The 25,733-nt window shown below is 43.5% G+C and overlaps 2 protein-coding genes across 4 annotated transcripts in view; both read right to left on the bottom strand.

Annotated features, from left to right (window-relative positions):
* The window catches only part of LOC110534636 (uncharacterized), a 40,113-nt gene extending 25,540 nt beyond the window's left edge, over nucleotides 1-14,573 (bottom strand). Inside the window, exons 1-3 of the mRNA XM_090187432.1 lie at nucleotides 14,144-14,573; nucleotides 12,903-13,033; nucleotides 5,230-5,418 (exon numbers count right to left, since the gene is read on the bottom strand). Coding sequence (XP_090043558.1) covers nucleotides 5,230-5,418; nucleotides 12,903-13,033; nucleotides 14,144-14,408 — 585 coding nt within the window. The 5' untranslated portion in view covers nucleotides 14,409-14,573. The remainder of the gene's footprint in view (nucleotides 1-5,229; nucleotides 5,419-12,902; nucleotides 13,034-14,143) is intronic.
* Nucleotides 14,574-17,810: 3,237 nt separating this feature from the next.
* LOC110534701 (uncharacterized) lies at nucleotides 17,811-25,653 on the bottom strand. Of its 3 annotated transcripts, XM_090187539.1 has the most exons (6): nucleotides 25,144-25,643; nucleotides 24,402-24,532; nucleotides 24,082-24,237; nucleotides 19,879-20,031; nucleotides 19,364-19,471; nucleotides 18,989-19,123 (listed from the first exon to the last, which is right to left on the bottom strand). In XM_090187539.1, the coding sequence occupies exons 1-5, from the start codon at nucleotides 25,430-25,432 to the stop codon at nucleotides 19,388-19,390; spliced, it is 813 nt and encodes a 270-aa protein (XP_090043665.1). In that variant the 5' UTR covers nucleotides 25,433-25,643; the 3' UTR covers nucleotides 18,989-19,123; nucleotides 19,364-19,387. The 3 variants fall into 3 exon arrangements, with proteins under 3 accessions (XP_021475307.3, XP_090043665.1, XP_090043664.1); XM_090187538.1 differs by lacking the exons at nucleotides 18,989-19,123; nucleotides 19,364-19,471; nucleotides 19,879-20,031 and having other exon boundaries at nucleotides 20,414-24,237; nucleotides 25,144-25,653; XM_021619632.3 differs by lacking the exons at nucleotides 19,879-20,031; nucleotides 24,082-24,237; nucleotides 24,402-24,532; nucleotides 25,144-25,643 and having other exon boundaries at nucleotides 17,811-19,123.
* Nucleotides 25,654-25,733: the final 80 nt, after the last annotated feature.

Below are 25,733 nucleotides of genomic sequence, written 5' to 3'. Positions count from 1 at the left end.
CAAATTAGCTAGCAACAGCAAGCTAGCTAGCTAGCTAGCTAAATTGCCATAAATGTTTAATGTTTTTCGACCTGTCCCCAAATTAATATAATTAGTTCAGAGTTTGTTTGACATTTCAACCTGCCTGTCCTGATCGCGTTACGAACACAATGCATATGGATGTCCGGTAAATTAAAATCTTGCTGGCCACGTTGTCCGGCGCCAAAAGGAAACCCTGACCAGATCCCCCCCTTTCTTATTTAGGCTCCCTTCAGAGTATATACCAGAGGTGTGACCAAGTCACTATTATTCGAGTCACAAGGAAGTCTCAAGTCACAAAGTAGTCCAAGTCGTGCATTCTAAGAGCAAGTCAACTCGCATCACCAGTTATTTAAAGTCAAGTTTAATAAACATAAATACGTTTTAAATACACCAAATACGCATACACTGAACAAAATATATAAATACAACTTGTAAAGTATTAGCCCCATGTTTCATGAGCTGAAATAAAATATCCCAGAAATTGTCAGAAGGTAATTTCTCAAAAATGTTGGCCACAAATTGATTTAGATCCCTGATAGTGAGCATTTCTCCTATGCCAAGATAATCCATCCACTGGATAGGTATGGCATCTCAAGAAGTTGATTAAACATCATGTTCATTACACAGGTGCACCTTGTGCTGGGGACAAAAGGCCACACTAAAATGTGAAGTTGTGTCACACAACACAATGCCGCAGATGTCTCAAGTTGAGGGAGTGTGCAATTGGCATGCTGACTGCAGGAATATCTACCAGAGCTATTGCCAGATCATTTAATGTTAATTTCTCTACCATAAGCCACCTCCAACGTTGTTTTAGAGAATTTGTCAGTACATCCAACCGGCCTCACAACCACAGACTATGTGTATGGCGTCGTGTGGGTGAGCAGTTTGCTGATGTCAACGCTGTGAACTGAGTGCCCCATGGTGGCGGTGAGGTTATGGTGTGGGCATGCATAAGCTACGGACAATGAACACAATTGCATTTTATCCATGGCAATTTGAATACACAGAGACACCGTGACGAGATCCCGAGGCCCATTGTCGTGCCATTCTTCCGCCGCCATCACCTCATGTTTCAGCATGATAATGCACAGCCCCATGTTACTATATCTGTACACAATTCCTGGAAGCTGAAAATGTCTCAGTTCTTCCATGGCCTGCATACTCACCAGACATGTCATCCACTTAGCCCTGTTTGGAATGCTCTGGATCAACGTGTACGACAGCGTGTTCCAGTTCCCACCAATATCCAGCAACTTCGCACAGCCATTGAAGAGGAGTGGGACAACATTCCACAGGCCACAATCAACAGCCTGATCAACTCTATGCAAAGGCGATGTGTCGCTCTGCATGAGGCAAATGGCGGTCACAGCAGATACCGACTGGTTCTCATCCACCTCATCCATTTTGTTTTTAAGGTGTGTGACCAACAGATGCATATCTGTATTCCCAGTAATGTATATATATTTTTTGTTGTTGATGTTTTAACGATCTCAGTCCAGCTTTAAACTTACTCTTGAATGATGTAATAGTAGAACTCACTAATGTGCAATTTCGAAATTGGGTAGTGCATCATCAGTTCCTCTCGTCATGTTAGTCATTGCATACCATAGAGAGATGTATAACTTGTCAAAAATGTCCAGATCAATTAGCCCATGTCAGCTAATGTTTTTTTTTTTATGTAGTTTTTTTTAGCCCATTCAAGCTTCTGTTTAACCCAATCAAAGCTCTTCTGTGGTTCTGTGGAACCAGCTTTCCCTTGCAACTAGGACAGCATAGTCCCTGCTCAACTTCCAAAAACATCTGCAACCCTGCCTCTTCAAAGAATATCTTAATTTAACCCCCCACCAATATTTTTTTACTTTGGCTACTAGGACTGACTTTGCTGAGAACTACTTTGAGGGAAACTGCATTTGCTACGACTGCAATGTGGTTCTAATCCAGCCATTTTAAGATGAATTAACTAATTGTAAGTCACTCTGGATAGGAGCTCCTGCTAAATTACAAAAATGTAATTTCTCAACAAAAATCTGCATGAACTTCATAAACTGCATTCATTCTGTCAATAAAAGTGTCTTGGGAAAAATGTCAATAGTTGAATGGAAGTAATTAAACTGGCACTTGTAAAGATATAGCCTACACAGTACAAACACAATATCTAACAGACTTTTTAGGCTTATATATGTGTTATATGGTGCCTTCGGAAAGTATTCATACCCCTCGACTTATTCCACATTTTGTTGTGTTACAGTTGGAGTTCAAAACGGATTCAAAAATGAATAATTCCCCTCACCCATCTATAGACAATAGCCCATAATAAAAGTGAAAACATGCGATTACAGCTGTGAGTCTTTCTGGGTAAGTCTCTAAGAGCTCTCCACACCTGGATTGTGCAAATTTGCCCATTATTCTTTAAAACAATTATTCAAGCTCTGTCAAATTGGTTGTTGATCATTGCTAGACAACCATTTCCAGGTCTTGCCTTAGATTTTCAAGTAGATTTAAGTCAAAACTGTAACTCGGCCACTCAGGAACATCCAATGTCATCTTGGTAAGCATCTCCACTATATATTTGGCCCTTTGTTTTAGGTTATTGTCCTGTTGAAAGGTGAATGTCTCCATGTCTGTTGGAAAGCAGACAACCAGATTTTCCTGTAGGATTTCACCTGCGATTATATCTATTCGTCTTCTTTTTATCCTAAAAAAAACTCCCTAGCTTTTGCCGATGACAAGCATACACCTAACATGATGTAGCCACCACCATGTTTGAAAATATGAAGAGTTGTACTCAGTGATGTGTTTGTCTTGATTACAAAGTGTTATGTTTAGGGCAAACTTAATTTCTTTGCTACATTATTTTTGCAGTTTTACTTTAGTGCCTTATTGCAAACAGGATGCATGTTTTTGATTTGTATTCTGTACAGGCTTCCTTCTTTTCACTCTGTCAATTAGGTTATTGTGGAGTAATTACAATGTTCCATCACAGCCATTAAACTGTTTTAAAGTCACCATTGGGCCTCCCGAGATTCTGGATTCTGGGTCCAAGTCCAAGCTCTGTCACAGCCGGTAGACCCATGGGGTGGTGCACAATTGGCCCAGCGTCGTCCGGGTTAGGGGGGGGGGGGGGTCCTTGTCCCATCGTGCACTAGCGACTCCTGTGCGCAGTGCACCCTGACACGGTCACCAGGTGCATGCCGTTTCCTCCGACACATTGGTGCGGCTGGCTTCCGGGTTAATTGAGCACTGTGTCAAGAAGCAGCGCGGCTTGGTTGGTTGTGTTTGAGGATGCACTGCTCTCGACCTTCGCCTCTCCCGAGTCCGTATGGGAGTTGCAGTGATGCGACAACTGGATACCACGAAAAAGGGTCAAAGTAAAAAAAAATAATAATAAAGTCAACATTTGTCTCTTGGTGAAATCCCTGAACGGTTTCCTTCCTCTCCGGCAACTGAGTTAGGAAGGACATCTGTATCTTTGTAGTGACTGGGTGTATTGATACACCATCCAAAGTGTAATTAATAACGTCACCATGCCCAAAGGGATATTCAATATCTGCTTTTTATTTTTACCCATCTACCAATAGTTGCCCTTCTTTGCGAGGCATTGGAAAACCTCCCTGGTGTTTGCGGTTGAATCAGTGTTTGAAATTCACTGCTCGACTGAGGGACCTTACAGATAATTGTATGTGTGGGGTACAGAGATGAGGTAGACATTCAAATTTCATGTTAAACACTATTGCACACAGAGTGAGTCCATGCAACTTGTTTAGAACATTTTTACTCCTGAACTTATTTTGGCTTGCCATAACAAAGGGGTTGAATACTTTTCAGCTTATCATTTATTATTACATTTGTAAAAAGACAAAAAATGTAATCCATTTTAAATTCAGGCTGTATCACAACAACATTTGGAGGAATTCAAGTAATGTGAATACTTTCTGAAAGCATTGTATATCACACAATGTCTGGATGCAATATTTTACCCAGGAATATCCAACACTGAAATATGTTACTCTCATTATTCCGAATGCATTTGTTGATTTTTTCAGTTGACAGTAAAAAATCATCTTTGACTTTAATCTAAACCTTAGAAGCTATCGAGCAGAATGGTTACTTTCTATGTTATACAGAGGAATGTTTTTTCTGCTGGTGTGTCCTTAGGTAGCTCCTCTCTGAGAACTTCTTCCCACAGTGCATACAGGTGAACGGCCTCTCTCCCTCGTGGACCTTCAGGTGCATCTTCAGGTTGCCAGCCAGGGCAAAGCGCATGTGACACTGGGTACAGCTGAAAGGTTTCTCACCTGTGTGGACCCTCTGGTGCCTCTTCAGGTCACCAGCCTGGGAGAACCTCTTCTCACACTGAGGGCAGCTGAAGGGTTTCTCCCCTGTGTGGACCCTCTGGTGCCTCTTCAGGTGGTCCTGGCGGGAGAACCTCTTCTCACACTGGGTACAATTGAAGGGATTCTCCCCTGTGTGGACCCTCTGGTGGATCTCCACCTTCTGGAGGCAGCTGAAGCCTTTGTTACAGAACATGCAGAGGAACCGTTTCTCTTTACTATTGCCTGATGTGGCTCCCCCTCCCTGAGTCTGGGCTCTAGCCCTGTCGTTGGAGTTAAATACCTGATCGAAAAAGACGCGGCCATGTGAATCGGAAGGTGCCATCGACGTAGACACTGGGTCCCGATCCCTGAGCTCGTGCGAAGGGGAGTGGATTGCGACATTTAGACTGGTCTCTAACCCATCCCTGCAGTCTAAGAAGTCACTGGTGTTGCCCTGCGAGTATCCTTTCCATATAGGAGTCTCGTCTGCATTACATGTCAGAGGAGCGTCGCCTTCCACTTTCACTTCATCTATCACTATAACCTCCCCTTTCTTATCTAGGCACCCTTCAGAGTATACTCTACTACTGTAGGGGTTCCAGTCCCCTCTAGACAGATCAGTCTGTGTCTCTAATACCAAGGGCATGATGCCAGGGTCCATCTCTGTCGTATAAGAACGAGACAGATCATTAACAGTCTCTAATGCATCCCTTGAGTCTTGATGGGAATGAACTGTCCTTGGGCACGAGTTTTCATAAAGTAAATATTTTGAGTCAGGAGCAGGAGAACAGCCCAGTCTCCCCAGCAACAGTCTCTCTGGGTCTGATCCGTGGTCAGATCCTGTGTGTAAGAGCCTGTGTGTCTCGGTGTCTGTCTCTGACTTGAGGATGACCTCCGTGATGCTGGGTCGGGTCCTGGGCTGGGGCGTGGTGGCAAGGTCCACCACGGCTACAGGGGGCGCCACTCCAGCCGCTGCTCCAGTCTGAATGTCTCTGCTGTGTTGTGGGTCCTCCTCTCCTTCAGTCTTCTCCTGCTTGACCAAAGACGATGCTCCAGGACCTACAGCCTCTGCATCCGCAGGCTGACACAAGAGAGATGATTATTATCGGTAAAGGAGTTGAATTCGATAACAATGTCATAGGGAAGTCTCATGTAAGCAAATTGGGATATGTATGTGGCATATGTTCTAGGATTCATCCGATAGTATTGAGCAGCGAGTTGTGCCGGGAAAATAATTCTGGGGCCCTTAGTATTTCCTGATCTGGTAACCTAACCAGGTAAAAGTCAGGACTTTATACAGCCTGGGGTGATTCATCTGTAGTAAAAAGGTTTAATATGGGCTTTTGCAACAGCTAAATGGGGATCGTAATAAAATACATGGTTTGAAAAGAGGATAAACATGGTTGGACAATAAAACTCACAAGACTGCGCTTGTTTTATGCAGGTTTGAATCGCGTAGTCCTGCCCTATGCAACTGTCAGCTATTGTGTTTGATTAATTCCAGTTAATAATTTGATTGAAAAAGTCTAGGTAGCCTAGTCAGCCCAAGTTTGAATATAAACCAAATCTGATCCCATTCACATTTTCTCACTAACAAATAGGCTACAGATACACAACGTTACCACTTTGTTTACCCTGGCCAGAGCGACAGGGAGCATAGTAGGCTAGACTATGCAGCTACGGTTTTTAGTAGCCTACAGTTGATCAGACTGAGAAACTGTGTCGTCTCCAAGGAATACAGCATGTCAGATAGCTAGTGTTTAGGTGTATATGCTGCCACATTTATGTAAGAGTTTTTGATGGTGTCTAAATAAATAAATACCATGGGAATGTGGAGAGCATACCTTGATTTCAGTTAATCTGATTGGTAAAAACACTCAGACTGCAGCAGCACTCTGGTGTTGACAGAGAAATTGTGAGAGAGTTGACAAATCCGTGTATGAGGGCTGTCAATTTTCTATAATGCCTGCCACAAGAAGTTAGTCATTCTTGAATGCGCATTATGCATGATTCTGGTTAAATTGGTAACATAAGGGACATTTTATAGACACTCTTGAAAGCCAGATCAGTGATTAGTGCAACAAAAAAAAGCAGGTTCAACTATTTTGATAAAACAATATATTATTTGTGGGTCTTATGGTTGTGGAAGGCTTATATTTATCTTAGGTATAATTTCACAAGCCCTGAATTAGTTACATTATTTCTGACTGCTTAACATCCAGCGTATATGACCATTAAATTGTACAACAAAGCTTATTTAGAGAAAACCTTTTTAAAAATGAGATACAGTGCATTTGGAAAGTATTCTGACCACTTTACTTTTTCCACATTGTTACAATATAGCCTTATTCTAAAATGGATTAAATAAAATGAAAAACAAATTAAATCTACACACAATACCCCATAATTATGAAGTGAAAACAAGTTATACATTTTTGGTCATTTATATTTAAAAAACATTTAAAATACCTTATTAATAGAAGTATTCAGACCCTTCGCTATGGAGACTCGAAATTGAGCTCAGGTACATCCTGTTTCCATTGATCATCCTTGAGATGTTTCTCCAACTTGACTGGAGTCCACCTCTGATAATTTCAATTGATGGGACATGATTTGGGAAGGCACACCCATGTCTATATAAGGTCCCACAGTTGACAGTGCACGTCAGAGCAAAAACCAAGCCATGAGGTTGAAGGAATTGTTCGTAGAGCTCCGAGACAGGATTGTGTCGAGGCACAGATCTGCTGTCTGCAGCATTGAAGGTCCCCAAGAACACAGTGGCCTCCATCATTATTAAACGGAAGAAGTTTGGAACTACAAAGACACTTCGTAGAGCTGGCTGCCTAGCCAAACTGAGCAATCGAGGGAAAAGGGCCTTGGTCAGGGAGGTGACCAAGAACCTGATGGTGCGTCTGACAGAGCTGCAGAGTTCCTCTGTGGAGAAGGGAGAACCTGCAGCGCTCCACCAATCAGGCCTTTATGGTAAAGTGACCAGACGAAAGCCACTCTTCAGTAAAAGGCACATAACAGTCCGCTTGGAGTTTGCCAGAACGCACTTAATGACTCTTGGACCATGAGATTCTCTGGTCTGATGAAACCAAGATTGAACTCTTTGGCCTGAATGCAAAGCATCACGTCTGGAGGACACCTGCCACCATCCCTACGGTGAAGCATGGTTGCGGCAGCATCATGCTGTGGGGATGTTTTTCAGCGGCAGGGACTGGGAGACTAGTCAGGATTGAGGGAAAGATGAACGGAGCAAAGTACAGAGATCCTTGATGAAGTCCTGAGCGCTCTGGAGCAGGTTCTCAGACTGAGGCATAGGCTCATCTTCCAACAGGACAACAACCCTAAGCACAGCGAAGACGCAAAGGGCTTGCTTTGGAACAAGTCTCTGAATGTCCTTGAGTGGCCCAGCCAGAGCCCAGACTTAAACCAGATCTAACATCTCTAGAGACCTGAAAACAGCTGTGCAGAGACACTACCCATCTAACCTGTCAGAGCTTGTAAGGATGTGCAGAGAGGAATGGGAGAAACTCCCCAAATACAGATGTGCCATGCCTGTAGCATCATACCAAAGAAGACTCAAGGCTGTAATTGCTGCTATAGGTGCTTTAACAAAGTATTAAGTAAAGGGTCTGAATATATTTGCTGTAACAAGCAGTTCTCTTTGTAGTAATGGTGCAGGCATGACAGTCATGAACCTGTAGGGCTCGACATTAACACTTGTCCTTTTGTCCGGGACAAGTAAAAAAACAAGTAAGATAAGAAAAATGTCCATTCAGAAAACTCCATTTACAAGTAAAAATAAACACACAACAATTACTCCGATCAGAGGCCAACATTGGAATAATATTCACATTTATTTCTCATGTTAAAATGTAGGTGATATGCATGTTGGTTACAGCCTCATGTACAAATCGATGCAGACATGAGGAGCCAGAAATTGTAGCCGTTCTAACGGACAACAATAAGTAGGTCTGTCCAGGGGCTGTTGGCTGTGCCTCTGTACTACATGGACATTGTTGGCGCACCCCCTTGGGTTTGTGCCGTGGGGGGAGATCTTCTTTGTCTATGCTCGGCCTTATCTCAGGATGGTAAGTTGGTGGTTGAAGATATCCTTCCAGTGGTGTGGGGGCTGTGCTTTGACAAAGTGGGCGGGGTTATTTCCTGCCTGTTTGGGCCTGTCCCGGGGTATCGTCGGATGGGGCCACAGTGTCTCCCAACCCCTCCTGTCTCAGCCTCCAGTTTTTATGCTGCAATAGTTTGTGTCAGGGGGCTACGGTCAGTCTGTTATATCTGGAGTATTTCTCCTGTCTTATCCGGTGTCTTGTGCGAAATTAAGTATGCTCTCTATTTCTCTCTCTCTCTCAGAGGACCTGAGCCCTAAGACCATGCATGCCTCAGGACTACCTGGCCTGATGACTCCTTGCTGTCCCCAGTCCACCTGGTCGTGCTGCTGCTCCAGTTTCAACTGTTCTGCCTGTGGCTATGAAGCCCTGACCTGTTCACCGGACGTGCTACCTGTCCCAGACTTGCTGTTTTCAACTCTCTAGAGACAGCAGGGGCGGTAGAGATACTCTGAATGATTGGCTATGAAAAGCCAACTGACATTTACTCCTGGGGTGCTGACCTGTTGCACCCTCTACAACCACTGTGATTATTATTATTAGAGCCGGCTGGTCATCTATGAACATTTTAACATCTTTGCCGTGTTCTGTTATAATCTCCACCCTGCACAGCCAGAAGAGGACTGGCCACCCCTCATAACCTGGTTCCTCTCTCTGTTTCTTCCTAGGTTCTGGCCTTTCTAGGGAGTTTTTCCTAGCCACCGTGCTTCTACACCTGTATTGCTTGCTGTTTGGGGTTTTAGGCTGGGTTTCTGTACAGCACTTTGTGACATGAGCTGATGTAAGAATGGCTTTATATATACATTTAATTGATTGATTGACAGACATTGGCTTACCCAAACAACAACTCATGCTCCGTTTATTTATTGGCTTCCTGGTAAGATCCTAATTTGATAAAGCCATAAATATCATTGTTTTTGTCACAGAAGGCTGCTGAGGGAAGGACGGCTCATAATAATGGCTGGAACGGAGCGAATGGAATGGCATCAAATACATGGAAACCATACTTTTTTTTTTTATGCACTGCTCAAAAAAATAAAGGGAACACTAAAATAACACATCCTAGATCTGAATGAATGAAATATTCTTATTAAATACTTGTTTCTTTACATTGAATGTGCTGACAAAAACACACAAAAATTATCAATGGAAATCAAATTTATCAACCCATGGAGGTCTGGATTTGGAGTCACACTCAAAATTAAAGTGGAAAACCACACTACAGGCTGATCCAACTTTGATGTAATGTCCTTAAAACAAGTCAAAATGAGGCTCAGTAGTGTGTGTGGCCTCCACGTGCCTGTATGACCTCCCTACAACGCCTGGGCATGCTCCTGATGAGGTGGCGGATGGTCTCCTGAGGGATTTCCTCAGTCTGGACAGTCTGTGGTGCAACGTGGTGTTGGTGGATGGAGCGAGACATGATGTCCCAGATGTGCTCAATTGGATTCAGGTCTGGGGGACGGGCGGGCCAGTCCTTAGCATCAATGCCTTCCTCTTGCAGAAACTGCTGACACACTCCAGCCACATGAGGTCTAGCATTGTCTTGCATTAGGAGGAACCCAGGGCTAACCACACCAGCATATGGTCTCACAAGTGGTCTGAGGATCTCATCTCGGTACCTAATGGCAGTCAGGCTACCTCTGGCGAGCACATGGAGGGCTGTGCGGCCCCCCAAAGAAATGCCACCCCACACCATGACTGACCCACCGCCAAACCGGTCATGCTGGGGGATGTTGCAGGCAGCAGAACGTTCTCCACAGCATCTCCAGACTCTGTCACGTCTGTCACATGTGCTCAGTGTGAACCTGCTTTCATCTGTGAAGAGCACAGGGCACCAGTGGCGAATGTGCCAATCTTGGTGTTCTCCGGAAAATACCAAACGTCCTGCACGGTGTTGGGCTGTAAGCACAACCCCCACCTGTGGACGTCAGGCCCTCATACCACCCCATGAAGTCTGTTTCTGACCGTTTGAGCAGACACATGCACATTTGTGGCCTGCTGGAGGTCATTTTGCAGGGCTCTGGCAGTGCTCCTCCTTGCACAAAGGCGGAGGTAGCGGTCCTGCTGCTGGGTTGTTGGCCTCCTCCTACGGCCTCCTCCATGTCTCCTGATGTACTGGCCTGTCTCCTGGTAGCGCCTCCATGCTCTGGACACTACGCTGACAGACACAGCAAACCTTCTTGCCACAGCTCGCATTGATGTGGCATCCTGGATGAGCTGCACTACCTGAGCCACTTGTGTGGGTTGTAGACTCCGTCTCATGCTACCACTAGAGTGAAAGCACCGCCAGCATTCAAAAGTGACCAAAACATCAGCCAGGAAGCATAGGAACTGATAAGTGGTCTGTGGTCACCACCTGCAGAACCACTCCTTTATTGGGGGTGTCTTGCTAATTGCCTATAATTTCCACCTGTTGTCTATTCCATTTGCACAATAGCATGTGAAATGTATTGTCAATCAGTGTTGCTTCCTAAGTGGACAGTTTGATTTCACAGAAGTGTGATTGACTTGGAGTTACATTGTGTTGTTTAAGTGTTCCCTTTATTTTTTTGAGCAATGTATATACACTTTCACCCCCCTACCCTCATTAGAGTAAACTAACGGACAACAATACTTCTACTTACAGCTACTTCGTTCACATCTACAGTACCTGTAATTAAATAATTCTACATATAATCCTAATTTCCTCTTTCTTCAAGTGCTAGATTATCACTCACAGCGGCCAATCCACCAGTCATTCTGAGTTTAACTCCAACCCTTCGATATCCACAGATTAACCCATCTTTCCCATTTCCTTTTGCAATACATCCCTCCATTTTACTATGATGTCTTACAAGGGTCTTGAACCTCCCTATTTGTAACATTTCTACCATTCATTCCCTAACAATAAATAGCTTACCCAAAAGTATAATGATATTTCCTATTGACTGATGGTTTTTCAGATCCTGCAACAACAGTTTGTTAGGGTTTTAGTCCAGAGAAATCAGAGAAAATTAATTAAATAGCCACTGCTAAATAATTATCCGCAGTGACCCTATATTGCACTGACTATGCCAACGTGTCTCAAACTAGGGGTCTTGAATTAAAAATGGGGTCGCGAGAGAAACTGTGAAATAAAATTAAGGTTGTAATAAACTGAGCGGTTTCTGTTTCCTTCCTACAAATAAAATGTGGCTCTATCTTTTATACGGTTTAAGCTACAAAATATTATGACCCCCATCACTGAAAGATAAGACTCAGAAATACATATGTGTCTCCCTCAATAAATGCCCACAAGTCTCATTAGAACAGAGTGGACTAGACCAGTGGAGAAAGAACATCAATGATGACATCTTGACCATGTTTTGTTATAATCTCCACCCGGCACAGCCAGAAGAGGACTGGCCACCCCACATAGCCTGGTTCCTCTCTAGGTTTCTTCCTAGGTTTTGGCCTTTCTAGGGAGTTTTTCCTAGCCACCGTGCTTCTTCACCTGCATTGCTTGCTGTTTGGGGTTTTAGGCTGGGTTTCTGTACAGCACTTTGAGATATCAGCTGATGTACGAAGGGCTATATAAAATAAATATGATTGAAATTTGAATGATGATGTTCTTTTCTACACAGAAGATCATACAAAATGATCGCCTGATGATTTTCTGAACTTCCCAATACCTTTCTGATCCCTTATTGAGGTCACTAGTTAAGGTATCGTGGCTTTCACCTGGTCAGTCTATATCATGGAAAGAGCAGGTGTTCTTAATGCATTTTAGAGTCCGCTACCCCTGTCGCCCCATGAATGGTTTTGACCACTAACGTTTAAAAAGATATGTTTTGCATGGCCCGGTGCTGCGGGTGAGCAGGATTTGCAACCATTCCACTGATTCTAAATAGAAATCTCTACCCACCCTGGGGACCAGGCCAACCAAAACTAATACACGCTTCAAACCATACATTAGGCTATCCATATTACCAGATCTTCTATTCTTTCTATTTCTACGGTGGATTTGCAGCTGCGATGTAGATAATGCATTGATGTATAGCTAGCTAGCTGAAACGACAGAGAGAACAAAGAATATAGCTATTTGATCATGTCTGTGTGTATATCCAAATATTAATGATGTCTGGAATCCTATATGGTTTCACTGGAATTATCAACAGGCAAGAATTAGACAAACGGCAACCCTCAACAGCTCGTATAGCCACGGTTTAGCTGAGATTCAACTGCTGACAGGTAGTCTTTCTGAAAGAATTATTTTCACCTAATAGTATGCCTGTTAACCAAAATGGTGCTCACAGGTGGAACCTAAAACGAGAACTTCCTCTCTAGGACAGGAATTGCTCGAAATAGGTGCGATAACTTATTTTGAGGTGGGCCTTTAATAGTGGAGTGAAGCCTTTCTGAAATAGACGGGGCACATTTGATGTACTGTTTTATGTTACTCTATGACACTAACCTCTATCACGATAACATGCTGGGTTGAGGTTCCAGTCTCCTCATTTATAGCTATGGGTTGGTCATCTCTCCACGGGTTGAGTCCCGCTGGCTTCACAAAGCTCCTGTGGCCTCCAGTGAAATGTTCTTCACCTGAGAGAGTGAATGGAGGAAAGGGGTGGTTAAGTTAGATACTTTGTGCTCAGTGCTATATTGTACACTATTGACACGGTCTACAATTGGCAAGGATGCAAGGTAACAGTTCTCATAATTTCTTGATATCCTAATTTATTGCTGGATTCTTTTCCATGCACCACATTTTTTTTATTGAGTATGACAATAGGCAATTGGTTAGAAGCTGGTTAGAATATGATACTGTCTTTGTCTGAAATCCAGTTTGCCTACTACTTACTTAAACTGCATACTAATCGTATAACATACTACTTAGTTTTAAAAAAAAATACAGTAAGCAACAAATACCAACATACTAGGCTAATCCATTTTTCTACATTAGATGGGTTTCGATTCTGCCTGCACTCCGTCGAGGGACGAGCATCACGGATGGGTGACGCCATCTGACGTAAGGCAGTGAGGCTCATTGTGCTTTCAATACAACTGGGAATTCGGAAATAACCGAGGTCAAATAATGACGAAAGTGATCTCCAGGTCGGAAAGTCGGAGCTCTAGAAAGACGACTTAATTTCCGTCATGCAATTTCCAGTCAGAGCGAGTTTTTTTCCCGAGTTCCCAGTTGTTTTGAATGCAGAGAAGTTGGAGATGTACTTGTTCTGAGTTGTTTTGAACCCGGCATAATACAGAGAACGCGTCATCTAATTGCGATGTTTCCCGCCAATCGTTAGTTTAGTAACTCATCCATATCAGCTGTTGTCAAACACACGTGAGTCTTACTCGAAAGTGAACATTGATTTATACTAGACGAAAAGCCGACATGAGTATAACATACTGGCACTCAAAGCTTACTCAATTTTCTAAAATTCACATACTATAAAAATATTTAGGCATACCTAAAAGGCCTATTATTTAGAACGAAAATATAGGTATTAGGACAAAGCAATTCTGTCGGTGGAATAATACTTTTCTTAATTTACCTTCCTGGTAAAATACAAACATTGTACAATATGGATATCAGAGAAGTATTACATACTATCCAAAAACTGACCAAGTTCCAAACCTGGATAACATATCTGAGCAGAGGGGAACCGGGCGACAGGCCACGCAGCCTTCGCATTCAGCAAAATTTACCTCTTGCCATTCCTCTGTATCCGTCGAGGATCTTGACACTATTGGGACGACTCGCGAGGACGCGCTCCCGTGACACCTTCGGTTCCAGAAGCTGTAGTTTCCTCCGCAATGCCCTGTTTTCTTTCTGGCTTTGAGACATTTCCAAACGAAACACTGCATAGTCGTCGTCTACGAGTTTACATATCTCTGTAACGGCTGCATTCGCTAGCACCTCCATAATGGAGGCTATCTGAGTGTGAAAAGCCACACCGTCACAGTTTGCCATTGTTAGCTAACACGAATTAAACACAAACTGGGGTAACGTTAAGTATGTGATGCTGTGCAGTTAAATTAACAATGTTCCACTGTGTTAATAAATGTCTAAATAACAATAACAACCTTAACGTGGAAATTGTTATTGGTCACTTCCGTTTGTTTGGCGTCATAGCTTAAAGGGTGTGGTTAAACGAAAAGGTTGTGCGCGCTGTTCTGTGAATTACGGTACAGATTATTACGTTACACATCAAATCTCTTATGATCTGTATCTTTCAAGACGATAGGAGAAATTGATAATGAATAGATTTATTCCGTCTACATCACCTCAGTAAGATAAAGATTAAATTGTCCTTGTTCTATCCAATGTTTACCGTCTCTCTAAAAGCAGGTATTTACACAAGCCTGTTTCAAATGATAAATTAACAAAGGATTAATGAGGGGTATGTGGTTATTTACCCTCTTAGCCCAAGACACCAAACATAACTACAGTGCATTCGGAAAGTATTCAGACCCCATGACTTTTCCCACATTTTGGTACGTTACAGCCGTATTCTAAAATGGTTAGAATATTCCCCCCACCCCCCTCAATCTACACAAAATACCCCAAAATGACAAAGCAAAAACAGGTTTGGGAATGTTAGCAAATTTATAACAAATACAAAAATATATAAATGTAATATTTCAGTTGAAGTATTTCGACCCTTTACTCAGTACTGTGTTGAAGCACCTTTGGCAGCAATTACAGCCTCAAGTCATCTTGGGTACGACGCTACAAGCTTGGCACATCTGTATTTGGGGAGTTTCTGTCTCTGTCAGGTTGTATGGGGAGCTTCACTCCACAGCTATTTTCAGGTCTCTCCAGAGATGTTTGATCAGGATCAAGTCCGGGCTCTGGCTGGGTCACTCAAGGACATGCAGAGACTTGTCCCGAAGCCACTCCTGCGTTGTCTTGGCTGTGTGCTTAAGTTTGCTGGAAGGTGAACCTTTGCCCAAGTCTGAGGTCCTGACCATGCTTCTCATGGTCTGAAAGTCCTTTAGGTGCTTTTTGGCAAACTCCAAGCGGGCTGTTATGTGTCTTTTACTGAGGAGTGGCTTCCGTCTGGCCACACTACCATAAAGGCCTGATTGGTGGAGTGCTGCAGTGATGGTTGTCCTTCTGGAAGATTCTCCCATCTCCACAGAGAAACTCTGGAGATCTGTCAGTGTGACCATCGGGTTCTTGATCACCTGCCTGACCAACGCCCTTCTCCCCAGATTGTTCAGTTTGGCCGGGCGCCCAGCTCTAGGAAGAGTCTTGGTGGTTCCAAACTTCTCCCATTTAAGAATGGAGGCCACTGTGTTCTTGGGGACCTTCAATGCTGCAGAAATGTTTTGGTACTCTTCCCAAGATCTGTGCCTCGACACAATCCTGTCTCGGAGCTCTCGGAGCTTTGCTCTGACATGCACTGTCAACTGTGGGATCTTTAATAGACAGGTGTGTGCCTTTCCAAATCATGTCTAATCAATTCAATTTACCACAGGTGGACTCCAATCAAGTTGCAGAAACATCTCAAGCATGATAAATGGAAACAGGATGCACCTGAGCTAAATTTAGAGTCTCATCGTAAAGGTTCTGAATACTTATTTAGATTGTACTGTTTTTTATTTTTAATACATTTGCAAAAACATTTTTAAAAATGTTTTCGCTTTGCCATTATGGGGTATTGTGTGTAGAATGATGAGGGGAAAAATTTATTGAATCCATTTTAGAATAAGGTTGTAGCGTAACAAAATGTGGAAAAAGTAAAGGTGTCTGAATACTTTCCGAATGCATTGTACGTCAGCTACAGAAAGGTTCCCAGATGCCCTCTGTGTAAATCTCAAGCCACACTGCTACTATTTCTCCCCATTGTGGACACTCCTATGTCTGATAAGGGTACTCAGGAAGGAGAAGCTCTTGTAACATACTTTGCACTTGAAGGGCCTATCCTTAGTGAAAACGGTCTGGTGCTTCTTCACATTGTTTGCCTCAGTAAAGTGCTTCGCACACGTGGGGCAGGCGTATGGCTTGTCTGCTTCCGTCTTAACGCTCGGCCTCCCACGTTATGACCCAATGACAGCAGAAGTAGAAGCAGGAGCCACTGCCCTCAGGTGGTTAGTCTTTGAGATCCCTCCTTGATCTCTAGACATTGTTTGGGTGTTGTTGGGATTGTGTGTTGTGTTGTAGGCTTGATCAGGATCAAGTCCGGGCTCTGGCTGGGTCACTCAAGGACATGCAGAGACTTGTCCCGAAGCCACTCCTGCGTTGTCTTGGCTGTGTGCTTAAGTTTGCTGGAAGGTGAACCTTTGCCCAAGTCTGAGGTCCTCTTGTGGTGAACGCCCATCCTTAACCTGTCTGTATTGATGGGTTAACCATGAGCCAGCTGAGGAAGGCTAGACCCAGGCACAGGCCTTCCATGAACTCAGGTACAAGGCATTCGACGAGACTGAAGAAGACATACTTCCTGTTAGAATACCCACCACTGTCTGTGAAGGCTGAAGCCCAGGGTGACCTACTCTGTTTTTTTTTTTTTTTTTTGTTTTTTTTACCTTTATTTAACCAGGCAAGTCAGTTAAGAACAAATTCTTATTTTCAATGACGGCCTGGGAACAGTGGGTTAACTGCCTGTTCAGGGGCAGAACGACAGATTTGTACCTTGTCAGCTCGGGGGTTTGAACTCGCAACCTTCCGGTTACTAGTCCAACGCTCTAACCACTAGGCTACCCTGCCGCCCCTGGTAGTGTGTTCATCATGGATACTGTGGTGTTTGTATCACAGGAACAGGAGGGTCTATCTCTATCAGGCCCTGCTTCATCCCTGCACTGAGACTGTGAAGAGAAGGGTCTGGGCTGCAGACTGGATCCCTGACTGGAGCCTCTGTCTCTCTGATGACCACCAGGACTGAGGTTGTTCAGACCACCTGTCCACTGGTTGTCTTCTGTGTGGTTGTGGAGTCTCTGTCCCTCGTGGTTGGGTCCTGGTTGTGACTCAGGAAGGAAGAGCGACAACTCCCGATCCAGGGTTCCGATCCGGGGCCAGGGTTTGTGACCTGCCACCTCAGAGGTCCAGTCTCTTCCGCCAGCAACACTGGATATCAGAAGGTCCTCATGGACTGCAGACTGTAAACACACAATTTAACAGAAAAGCATTAAGGTCTTTATATAAGAAACTCAGAACACACAGAAACATGACACTATAAAATGTTCTCCACAGTCAAGCCCATCTCTAATGCTAATACAAATGTAATATAACAAATTTCCATGTGTTGACTCAATAATTAAGTATAATGTTTTGGTTCGAATGAGATGTTTTGTGCAGCAAAACAAAAATAACCAAATCAGTCAGCACAGTCAGTTTTGTATTTAACTTCAACAAAATGGTAATACACTCAACTTTGAAGTACAGTACTTTTATTGCACAAAACAATACGTGACAAGTAGAATAACTTTTTCTGTAAATCTGGTACCCTCATTTTGAAAATAAAATAAAGGTTCAACATTACACACAGCTTCACTACTTTATGTCAAGTAAACATTAATTAATGCACTATCATTTCCTCATTATAAAACACCAGCATCAAACACCATGAGAAGGTTGTCACTTTTCATCAGTGAAGCATTTTTACAGACACCATCACAGCAACCATCATCACCATATCATCTACTCCGCCTCATCATACTATAAATCCAACCTCAACAGAATGAACTACAAACTAACTAGTACTACATTATTATATGTCACTATACACTATACATGGGCCGTGTGCATTTTCTGCTGGTGTATCCTGAGGTAGCTCCTCTCTGAAAACCTCTTCCCGCAGTACATACAGCGGAACGGCTTCTCGCCCGTGTGGACCTTTTGGTGCCTCTTCAGCTGGTGCTGGTGGGAGAACCTCTGCTCACACTGGGGACAGCTGTAGGATTTCTCCCCTGTGTGGACCCTCTGGTGTCTCTTCAGGTGACCAGCCTGGGCGAAGCGCATATCACACTGGGTACAGATGAACGGTCTCTCCCCTGTGTGCATCCTCTGGTTGATCTCCACCTGTTTGGGGAAACTGAAGGCTTTCCCACAGAAAGAACACGAGAAACGCTTCTCTTTGCCACCAGATCTGCTGATAGCGTTACTACTACTGTTATTTGTCAATGGGCTTGTGTAGCCATTTAGTGCTGAGGAATTGGCATTGTCTGAGTTCTGGTTTAACATTAGGAGAGTGTGAGGAGGACGAAGGCCAGGAAGTGTCTGTGTTGTCGCAGGGTCCATGTTCCAGTTGATAGATCCTATAGAAGGCAGGCTGAAGGCAGCACCTGTTAGGGGGTTATCCTGAGGAGTCATCAGTATCTCTGAATCAAAACTATAGGAGCAGGATGGAGCATCAGTAGCTGAGTCTCTGTCTGTTCCCTCTCGACTCACACCGACACCTCCCTGTCCTCGCAGACCAAATCTAGGCCTTGCCCTGGTCTCAGCAAGTCTGTTGTCATGGAGACTAAGTTTGGTTGTTGGTTTGTGTTCGACTGTCTGTTTCTGGTCACGGTTAACAGTGTTGTTCCCCAGCCCAGAATTAAGGACGCTGTCCCTTCCACTGACCTCCACTATGTCGCCTCTGTTCCTGCCATGCTCAATGACGTTGTCCCCTAGGCCCTTGGTTGCACCCGTCTGGGTATCCAAGATGGCTCCCCTGTCTCCTCTGTTAGCCTCCAGCCAACCACCTACAGGGAGAGGTTACAAAATAGACTTTACAAACATGGCAGAGAATTCTACATATGGATTTTTTTTTGTTTTACCTGGTCAAGTTCATACATTATGTGTGTTTTGTATTTAAACATAAGTTGTATTGATTTAATTTTATGAATGAAGAAAATAAATAAATAATAATAGCCAGGTGCATCACTATTCCCACTGAAGATCTATAACTATTAGTATGTAGGCTATATGTATTTATCTCTTACTTTGCTCCCCCATCTTTAGTCCATTCAGCAGATCAATGCTCTCTGGTCCATCTTCTTCTCCTCTTTGACTAGCAGCAGATCAGGCTTCCCATCCTCCATGTCTACTGACTGTAAGAGATACAGAGTGAGAGGATGTTGGATCATGAAATCTGATATGAGCGCCCCGCTATGAAGCACCTTCTGATTGGGCAATGAGGGATTGCTGTGAGTATTATACAAACAGGTCAATTTATTTGATACTATGCAAACGTGTTAGTTAATTTGATTACTTGACACTCTTTAAGGGTTTGATAATTCAAGGGCATGGTCCCACACCTAAAATGTATCAAGACCTGGGCCCGTATTTACAGAGTCTCAGAGTTAAAGTGTTGATCGTCCCCAGCTGTCTATATAGTCTAATTCATTTTGATCTAAAAGGAAAAACTGATTCTAGATCAGCACTCCTACTCTGAGAGGCTTTGTGGATATGGGCCCTGACCTAATACCATTCCGACAGTAGTTCACAGTGAGCTCACCTCAGTGAGACTGTGTGTGTTCCTGTGCTGCTCAGCTGGTTCCTCTGTGGGTTCAGGAGGAGATGTAGTCTGGTTGTCCTCCATGACCATGGTCCCCTCAGGGTTCCCCAGACCCTCCTCCTTCACCAGCAGCACCTCTAGACCCTCCTCCTCCTAGAAGAGGTGATACAGATTACACAGACTTACACACCCTCAGGTACGTACACACAGATAATAAACACACTTTCAACATGGAGTGTTTACCCATCCCCACTACGTTTGAGTCCTATACTGTAGTTACAGAATGACTTCATTGTTTTTAAACCTATCATGGTGGACATAATGATGTGGGTAAAAACAAGTCAGCTATGAAGTCAAAAGCCATCAGACAAACCTGACTAAACTATTTTGATGTGTACAGTAGGTGTTTGTCAGTGTGTTTGGTATGTGTAGGTATATTTAGTAAGTGTATATTGGTTATAAAGCGCTGTTGTGTGTTTGCAGAATAGTGTGAGATCAGATGTGATGTATACTAAAGAGAGTCTCAATGAAAGTCTTAGAATTAATGTTGTCTTTATTAAACAGAAACAAGTTTCAAATACTCCATATGAAAACCACATTCGTCTCTCAAGCTACTATTTTTTCCTAGCTTTCAAATAGGCACGTTCTTCTCTCCCCTGCAACTCTTCCCTGGGTCCTTATTGTATAAGAGAAAGTTGTGTTTTCTGTCAATATACCTGGTAAAGGAATGGTTAATAAACAACTAGGGGGGCCCTGTAAAATCAGATTTTCCCCCCAAAATAGTGTTTTTGGTCTGTCTGGAAGAATAACCCAAAAATATTCCCCTTTTAATTGCGCATTTGGCCCTTTAATTATGCGTCTAGCGATGGTTCTGTACTGCTGCTGCTCATTTCATGGCAAAGTTAGCAAATAACAAATAATAGATACAAACAGTTCATATTTAATTGAAAAGGTTTTGGGGACACTCAAAAGACAGTTATCACATCAACTGGCTACACACAGAGTGATAGACAAATGCCTGCACCACACAGACAGACAGAGGCAATATTGCTGAAAATGTATTGGGAGAGTGTTTAATTTGGCTTTTTCATCAAATAGTGACTAACCAGGGGTGGGACAATGTCAATACAGCGTTGATTAGATAGTAGCTGGGAGCTTGCGGTGTCTGATACTTGTGAGGTTTGTTTATGTCATTTTGCAATGGAACACGTGAAAATTGAATATATATACAAACAGGTACATTTATTTGATACACATTTTTCCATTGGGCGTAGAGAAAATGTTGTATTTTTAAAGCAATTGCCGCCAATTGCCCAGCCCTGGCCTACACAGTACAAACACAATATGTAACAGACTTTTAGGCTTATACAGTTGAAGTCGGAAGTTTACATACACCTTAGCCAATTACATTTAAAGTCAGTTTTTCACAATTCCTGACATTTAATCCTAGTAAAAATTCCCTGTTTTAGGTCAGGTAGGATCACCACTTTATTTTAAGAATGTGAAATGTCAGAATAATAGTAGAGAGAATGATGTATTTCAGCTTGTATTTCTTTCATCACATTCCCAGTGGGTCAGTAGTTTACATACACTCAATTAGTATTTGGTAGCATTGCCTTTAAATTGTTTAACTTGGATCAAATATTTCGGGTAGCCTTCCACAAGCTTCCCACAATAAGTTGGGTGAATTTTGGCCCTTTCTTCCTGACAGAGCTGGTGTAACTGAGTCAGGTTTGTAGGCCTCCTTGATCGTACACGCTTTTTCAGTTCTGCCCACAAATTGTCAAAAGGATTGAGGTCAGTGCTTTGTGATGGCCACTCCAATACCTTGACTTTGTTGTCCTTAAGCCATTTTGCCACAACTTTAGATGTATGCTTGGGGTCATTGTCTATTTGGAACCAAGCTTTAACTTCTTGACTGATGTCTTGAGATGTTGCTTCAATATATCCACATAATTTTCCTACCTCATGATGCTATCTATTTTGTGAAGTGCACCAGTCCCTCCTGCAGCAAAGCACCCCCACAGCATGATGCTGCCACCCCCATGCTTCACGGTTGGGATGATGTTCTTTGGCTTGCAAGCCTCCCCCTTTTTCCACCAAACATAATGATGGTCATTATGGCCAAACAGTTCTATTTTCGTTTCATCAGACCAGAGGACATTTCTTCAAAAATTACGATCTTTGTCCCCATGTGCAGTTGCAAACCGTAGTCTGGATTTTTTATTGTGGCTTTGGAGCAGTGGCTTCTTCCTTGCTGAACGGCCTTTCAGGTTATGTCGATATAGGACTCGTTTCACTGTGGACATAGATACTTTTGTATCTGTTTCCTCCAGCATCTTCACAAGGTCCTTTGCTGTTGTTCTGGGATTAATTTGCAAATTTCGCACCAAAGTACGTTCATCTCTAGGAGACAGAACGCGTCTCCTCCCTGAGCGGTATGACGGCTGCGTGGTCCTATGGTGTTTATACTTGCGTACTATTGTTTGTACAGATGAACGTGGTACCTTCAGGCATTTGGAAATTCCTTCCAAGGATGAACCAGACTTGTGGAGGTCTACAATTTTTTTCTGAGGTCTTGGCTGATATATTTAGATTTTCCTATGATGTCAAGCAAGAGGCACTGAGTTTGAAGGTAGGCCTTGAAATACATCCACAGGTACACCTCCAGTTGACTCAAATGATGTCAATTAGCCTATCAGAAGCTTCTATAGCCATGACATAATTTTTGGGAATTTTCCAAGCTGTTTAAAGATAGTCAACTTGGTGTATGTAAACTTCTGACGCACTTGAATTATGATACAGTGAAATATTTAAGTGAATATATATAATATAATATATATATATATTATAAGTGATATAAGTGAAATAATCTGTCTGTAAACAATTGTTGGAAAAATTACTTGTGTCATGCACAAAGTAGATGTCCTAACCGACTTGCCAAAACTATAGTTTGTTAACAAGAAATGTGTGGAGTGGTTGAAAAACGAGTTTTAATGACTCCAACCTAAGTCTATGTAAAATTCCGACTTCAACTGTATATGCCTTTGTTTGATATGTAATGTCTGGATGCAATATTCTACCTAGGAAAATTAAACACTGAAATCTGTTAATCTCGTTATTCCAAATGCATCTGTGGGTCTTTTCTGCTGACAAAAATAAAAATGAATCCTTGTCTTTAGTGAAGGGTTTGATCTCAAGTCAGAAGCTATCAAGTGGAATGTTTATTTTCTATTGAGTGGAATGTTTTTTCTGCTGGTGTATCCTGAGGTAGGTCCTCTCTGAGAACCTATTCTCACAAAGGGGGCAGCTGAAGGGTTTCTCCCCTGTGTGACCCCTCCGGTGCCTCTTCAGGTCACCAGCCTGGGCGAAACGCATGTGACACTGGGTACAGCTGTAGGGTTTTTCCCCTGTGTGGACCATCTGGTGTCTCTTCAGGTGGCCAGCCTGGGTGAAGCGCATATGACACTGAGTACAACTAAAGGGTTTCTCCCCTGTGTGGACCCTCTGGTGGATCTCCACCTTCTGGAGGCAGCTGAATCCTTTGTTACAGAACATGCAGAGGAACCGTTTCTCTTTACTGTTGCCTGATGTGGCTCCCCCTCCCTGAGCCTGATCGAAAAGGACATGGCCATGTGAATCGGAAGGCCCCCTCGACGTGGACTCTGGGTCGCGATCCCCGAGCATGTGTAAAGGGGAGTGGGTAATGACATCTGGATTTGTCTCTAAGCTTTTCCTGTAATCTAAGAAATCTCTGCCCCGTGAGTGTCCGTCTCCTAGGTGATTAGCTGCATTCCATGTGGGAGGAACGTCGCCCTCCACTTTCACAGTCACTTCATCTACGACCAGACCCTCCCCTTTCTTATCTAGGCACCCTTCAGAGTATCCACTACTACTGTGCCGGTTCCAGTCCCCTCTTGACAGATCAGTCTGTGTCTCTAAAACCAAGGGCATGTTGCCAGGGTCCATCTCAGTAGCGTAAGAACAAGACGGATCATTACCGCCAGTGTCTAACGCGTCACCATCCCCAAAGGAATGAACCGTCCTCTGGCGAAATATCGGTAAATACTCTGCAGGAGGACAGCCCAGTGGCTCCAGTCTCTCTGGGTCTGATCTGTGGTCAGATCCTGTGTGTAACAGCCTGTGTGTTACAGTTAAAGTATTGGTCTCTGTCTTGAGGACGGTGTTCAGCGTTCCACTGACCTCCGTGATGCTGTGTTGAGTTCTGGGCTGCACTGGGGCTGTCGTGGGGTCCTGCATGGCTACAGGGGGCACTCCAGTCTGAATGTCTCTGCTTTGCCGTGGGTCCTCCTCTCCTTCAGACCTCTCCAGCTTGACCCCAGGACCTGTATCTGCAGACTGACACAAGAAAAGTGGAGGTTATTACTGGTAAATGAGTGGAATTGTATAACAATGTTGTAGGGAAGTCTCACAAGCTCCCCTATGGCAGATAAAGATGTACATGTAAGCAAGTAAATAGCTGAGGGGGTACTGTAATTTTGATGTAATACTATTACACTAACCTCTATCATGATAACGTGCTGGGTTGAGGTTCTACTCCCCTCATCAACTGTGATTGGTTGGTCATCTCTCCATGTATTGTGTCCTGCTGGCTTCACAAAGCTCTTGTGGCCTCCAGTTAGATGTCCTTCACCTGAGAAAGTGATTGGGGAAACAAACAGTTTTCAGTTTGCATGTGTGTTATATTAAACATAGAGGAGGGAGTAAAATGTAGGCAAGCAATAAACATTTCAGAACAACTACTAGTCGAATAAGACATGGGAGAGATGACAAATTTTGGAAAAGAGATTTATTTATAGACTAATACACTTGAAACAAATAGCCAAACTGAAAACTGGAGACATTACTAGTGCCTCCACCGCGATCAAAGGACCCAAATAAAAAAAAAGCGTACTGTCTTCTAGGGTGGCTAATGCTACTTCCTGATGTTGCCAGGGGTAGACAGACTCACGTGGTGTGCAACATCCGAAAGTGGTGGTGGGATTATTTGTATTAGTACAGTACGCACATTTCGTCCGTGTTTTCCCCCACAGACGAGCCATTAACTCAAGTTAAGAAGGAAACTGAAGCCTTTGCAGCCTGAATGGAATATGTTTTATGTGCCAGCCGGTCCATGGGGGACAAGTGTATGTCCGAATACATTAAAGTTGGACGTAAAATGCCAAACGATGTAAAAGGCCGGATGGGCTAGGCTATATATGAACGGCGACAGCCTCCGCTCTCTCGGCCATCTGCTAAATGTACCTCTTGCCATTTCTCTGTGTCGGTCGAGGATCCTGACACTACTGGGACGACTGGCGAGTGCGCGCTCTCGCACTATTCTCTCTGCGCGCTCACGTGCCACCTTCATTTCCAGTAGCTGTAGCTTCCTCCGCAATCCCCTGTTTTCTTTCTGGCTTTGAGTTATTTCCAAACGAAACACTGCATAGTCGTCGTCTACGACTTTACAGATCTCTGCCACGGCTGCATTCGCTAGAACCTCCATGATGGAAGCTATCTGAGTGTGAAAAACCGTACAGTTAACGTTAGCCATTTTTAGCTAACCAGCAGTCAGATAGCATCTATAAACAAAGACCCGGGACCAACGCGAATTAAACACCGCCTGTGGTAATTATGTTAAATGTCTAAATAACAACGCTTGTTTCTGGTCACTGTTCGCTTCCGTTCTTCTTCTTTAAAGTTTTCGATTACACCTATTGGTGTATTGCAGCCACCTACTGTACGGGGTCTTCTTCTTTGATATTATGGTGGTCCGAAAACAAATGCTATAGGTGCATGCCGCCACCTACTGTTTGGCTGTATATCAGCCCAAATAATTAACAAAATACAAATAA

Source organism: Oncorhynchus mykiss, chromosome 10, assembly GCF_057628025.1.
Source record: "Oncorhynchus mykiss isolate SJ-2025 chromosome 10, ASM5762802v1, whole genome shotgun sequence".
NCBI lineage: Eukaryota > Metazoa > Chordata > Actinopteri > Salmoniformes > Salmonidae > Oncorhynchus > Oncorhynchus mykiss.
Note: the sequence above shows the minus strand (reverse complement) of the source record. Positions and strands in the feature narration are given on the sequence as shown.